The 5,000-nt window shown below is 38.4% G+C and overlaps 1 protein-coding gene across 1 annotated transcript in view; it reads left to right on the top strand.

The window, feature by feature from the left end:
- Nucleotides 1–2,856: 2,856 nt before the first annotated feature.
- LOC137991554 (fibropellin-1-like) overlaps nt 2,857–5,000 on the top strand; it is a 34,318-nt gene continuing 32,174 nt past the window's right edge. Inside the window, exon 1 of the mRNA XM_068836625.1 lies at nt 2,857–3,128. Coding sequence (XP_068692726.1) covers nt 2,983–3,128 — 146 coding nt within the window. The 5' untranslated portion in view covers nt 2,857–2,982. The remainder of the gene's footprint in view (nt 3,129–5,000) is intronic.

Raw genomic sequence — 5,000 nt, 5'->3', positions numbered from 1 at the left:
CGTTTTAGGGGATCTTTGAACAAAATGTACCCTAATGAAGCTCAATAATGGCAAGCGAATTGGATACTGGACAGGACAGGCGGTCGAATGTTAGAAGCGACGAGTAATGGACTTCGACAACAATCTGTCGCCCGTCGAGCCGTAATCAAAGTGAGCAGTCTTCCTAACATTTTGCCAAGCGTGGTGTTTTGTACAACACTCAAACCAAATGAACAGTTCTCTGGTAACTCAGTGTGGGTTCAACAAAGACAGATAAGGAATCCATATAGTGGATCTGTTATCTCAGTTGTCTCGCTATTTGTCAGATTTGTATTTACCTGTTCTCAACTCTGCACAGTCTTCCAGTATAACAATTGGAAATTTCACTAATAAGTCATTGACGTGAATGGCGTTTTAGTGGATCTTTAAACAAAATATACCCTCATGGAGCTCAAGAATGGATCGTCAATTGTATGAGCAAGACAGCGCTGAAAAATAAATATCTGGATTGTAAGAGACGAGTAATGGTCTTCGACAACAATTTCATTTTTCGCCTTTGGATATCAAGTGAGCTTTGTTTCTAATATTTTACTTACTTGGTATTATATAAAACACGGAAATCAAATAGCAATTTTTTTATGGATTTAACCATAGTTACTAACTATGATTTAACAAATTAACATTGAAGGAATCGAACGCCAACAAGAATGCATCACAGTGTTTACTCAAGTCGCATCTTAGTTGTCTGACAATTTACATTTACCGGTATTTTGTACTCAACTCAGCAAAGGTGTAAAATATTTGGAAATGTGACAGTGAAAAATTACTTGAATGAAAGCTTGTTGTCTCTTTTGTGCTTTATTATTTACGGTCAAGGTTCTTTCGAAAAGGGTTGAATGTGAACTGTCAGAAATTTATTTAATTGCATATGCTTTGTGATTGTTTGTTTCGCTTGCACGCACGCAACTGAAATAGGAAGGGTTTCTTGCCTCTTATAGCAAATATGTTGCTTGTTTCAATAAATGTTTCGCTGGAAAATATTTCTGTGAAATTTCTAGCTTTTGTAAATTTATCATGTTGTGTAATTTCCGAGCTTAGCAAATTTGCATACATGTGTTGAAATGTGATACGGGGAGAATTTTTGTGGTAACGCATTAGTCACGAAAATAAACAGGTCTGTTGGAAGCGTGCTTGAGTTTCAACAAAATGACCCCCAAAATCGGCAAAAGATTGTGACGCTGATGAATAATAAAGTAGCTGCTATTACCAAAACGATGGAATTACCTGGTGATAAATAACCTTGTCTTGGAGAGTAAATTTTTGATTTTCCAGAAACAATGGTCAACCTCTTAGAGTTGCGCGATTGTGATCTTTGTGTTGAATTCGCACATTTCTTGTCAAAATTTATAACAATCGAAATAAAAAGAAAACTAACAAAAACAAAAACCCGGTAGCTTGGCATCATTTGACACAGATGCTTCACTGTTTCGCGAGTAAACATGCCGCGGTAAAATAACGCGGTAACTTGATCACTGCGCTCGCTGAATTCGATGTGCGATTTACTCGGTGCAGCCAAACTTGTACAATTACAACAAAACAACTAAAATCTCCCAAACTGTTTTTCGCTGATGGTAACTTTTTATATTCGTGGTTCAAAATAAATGTTGTTTTCATGTCGTAAATTTTATTACCGATGGCAAAATATTTTATGCTCGATCGACCGTCCTGAAACTTCCTTCTGCTCTTCTTAAAAACTGTGTATCCATATTTATTTACTTTTACATCAATATTTGTTTTGGATAAAGCAAGCTAACAAAATCTGTATCTTGCTTGGTTCGCATTTGATAGCATTAAAATAGAATTTTCGGTCCTATGCTTCTGTTACTGAGTGGTATATTTCTTAGGTCGCCCATCCAGATACTAACCCCGCCGAATTCCTAGGAATAACTTCAGCTTTCAACTGTTGTTTACAAAGCTTTCAGATGCTGTCAGATGCTGTCAGTGCACGCTTACACTTGTGGTGGAAAGAAGTTGCATGATCAACATGTCAGCCCAGAAGCCAATGTTTCTCGATTCCCTTTTATTTTCTTCAGTCTCTCTGGGTTCAGTACTTTGCTAGTAACCACATGTCTTCTCAAGGGGCTATTTATCTAAGACTTATACCATGGCGCTACAATGATAGACAATACCAAAACAATATCGTGTACTGTTAGACCTACATATTACGCAAAGACAACGGTCAACATGTCATCCCAGAAGACAATGTTTTTCACTTCCCATTTATTTTCTTCAATCTTTCTGGGCTCAGTACTTTGCTAGTAACCACATGTCTTCTCAGGCTATTTACCCAAGACTTCTACCATTTCACTACAATGATACACAATACCAAAACAATATCGTGCACTGTTAGAGCTACATATTACGCAAGGACAACTTGAAGCTCCTGGAAGACAACACACAGTTCAGTTGACATTATGAAATAAATCGCTGTGTTACTTCACTACCACACGTAAGCAATGCGTGTCAATTTTTTTAAAGAGGACAGGAATTTCTTCTTTCTGACAAATGAATAATTAATAGGCCGGTCGCCAGGTTTTTAACCTCACAAAAGGATCTGTTTCGTCGTACGAACGTGTGAAGACCTGTGAGCCAAAGGGCCTCTGCTGGTATGACTTCTGGTATGACTTCTGGGTCACCCCCCCCCCCCCCCCTCCAACTTGAAAAAAATTGCGTGGAATGCTGCACGTACCACAGGCAACCCAGTGTACCCTCACGGAGGGTCTAGTTTTATTTTTTTCCGTGTCGGTAAAAGTCTTGCCTGTCTCTCCCCTGGTAAGTGGTGTCTTTTTGCATAGAGCCTTCTGCGCGTTTTGGAACTGCGTAGATTTCTCTGGTGGACACAGTAGAATCATTAACTTAGCCTGCAATGGCGTCGAAAGTCATGTAACGCGAAGGGCGTTTTAGTGGATCCTTAAACAAAATATACCCTTATGGAGCTCAATAATGGAAAGTCAGTTGGATAAACTAGGCATGAATCTCAAAAGCGACGAGTACTGGACTTCGACAACAATCTATCGCCCGTCGAGACGAAATCAAAGTGAGCTGTATTTACCTGAAGTACATGGTAATTTGACACGATTGAGTTTCTTGTCTTCACGCACGCAATGAAATAGGAAGAGGTTTTCGCCTCTAAGAGCAAATATGTTGTTTGTTTCAATAAAATTTTCGCTGGAAAAGGATTCTGTGGTATTTTCTGCCTTTGTGAATTATAATATCATGTTGTGTATTGAATTTTCGAGCTTAAGGTTGAAATGTGATATGGGAGAAGTTTTTTAGTATTGCTCTGTAACCTGGAAGGGTTCACAGGCCTGTTGGAAGCGTGCTTGAGTTTCAACAAAATGAGCCCCAAAATCAGTGAAGAATTGTGACGCAGTTGAATAATAAAGTAGCTGCTATTTCCAAAATGATGGAATTACCTGGTGATATATAACGTCGTACGCGTCCTGGAGAGTAAATTTTGACTTTGCATAAACAAGAGTTAAGCGATTGTGATCTTTGTTTTGACTTCGCTCATTTCATTGTCAAACTTTATAACACTTGACAGAAAAAGAAACTTACAAAAACCCGGTATCTTGCCATCATTTGACACAGATACTTCACTGTTTGGCGAGTAAACATGCCGCGGTAACTTCATCACGGCGCCCGCTGAATTCCGGCGATGTCACTTTCGATTTTGCGATTTATTTGTGCAGCCAAAACGTACAATAACAAAATTGAACGTTGCAAAAATCCCCCAAAATATTTGTCGCTGATCGTAACTTTTTATATTCAATATTCACGGTTCAAAATAAATGTTGTTTTCATGTCGTAAATATGTTATTCTCGAGCGATCGTCCTAGAAACTTCCTTCTGCTCTTTCTAAAAACTTTGTATCGATATTTATTTACTTTTGCATCAATATTTGTTTTTGCATAAAGCAAGCTAACAAAATTTGTACCTTGCTGAGTTCGCATTTGTTAGCGTTAATAGTATTTTTGGTCCGATGCTTCTGTTTTATGAGGGGTATATTATTTTGGTCTCCCATCCAAACACTAACCCCGCCCAATAGCGCTTAACTTCATTGAAACTTCGGTATTACAAAGCTATCAGATGCTCAGAGGGCACGCTAAAACTTGTGGTCAAAAGAAGTTTATCAAGATGTCAGCCCAGAAGCCAGTGTTTCTCACTTCCCATTTATTTTCTTCAATCTTTCTGGGTTCAGTACTTTGCTAGTAACCACATGTCTTCTCAGACTATTTACCCAAGACTTCTACCATGGCACTACAATGGTAGACAATACCAAAACAATATTGGGCACTGTTAGAGCTACATATTACGCAAGGACAGGTCTGTTTCGTCGTATGAACGTGTGAGGACCTGTGAGCCAAAGGGCCTCGTCTGGTATAACTTCTTAATGACCGCCCAACTTGAAAAAAATTATCTGGAACGGTGCCCGTACCACAGGCAACCCAGTGTATCCTCACGGAGGATCTAGTTATTCAGATGAAGCCTGTTTCCCAGCACACAAGGGGCCGTTACACGTTTCAACCCTTATGGGTTTCTGATAAAATACATGTGTATGAACACATCTCGTAATGTACTTGAAATCCACAAATGTCTGAGAATCATAGAAAGAGACATGTTTTTCAACCAGCTCTGTATCCTGGTGCCACGCAAGGTAAAAATTTGGAAATTCAAAAATGCTGTATCCGAAACAAAGGACGTTACGGAATTGGGAAAAAGATTTATAATTACTAGTTCATCTTGAATCAACCCTCATTTAGATACGGAAAATATGTGCTTGTGAATATTTCAAACGTTTAATTTTAAATACTGTTTTTTGTACATTGGTCTGAAGAAAGTTCTAAAATATCAGACATTTGAATGGAATCTTGAAAGATTTTTTTTGAAATTCCACCGAATATGACTGAAGAATAATTTGAACAACAACAGTGGTGTCTTCCCACTTGAATATTGACATA

This window comes from Montipora foliosa, chromosome 2 (genome assembly GCF_036669935.1).
Source record: "Montipora foliosa isolate CH-2021 chromosome 2, ASM3666993v2, whole genome shotgun sequence".
NCBI lineage: Eukaryota > Metazoa > Cnidaria > Anthozoa > Scleractinia > Acroporidae > Montipora > Montipora foliosa.
This window is presented reverse-complemented; position numbering and strand designations above follow the sequence as displayed.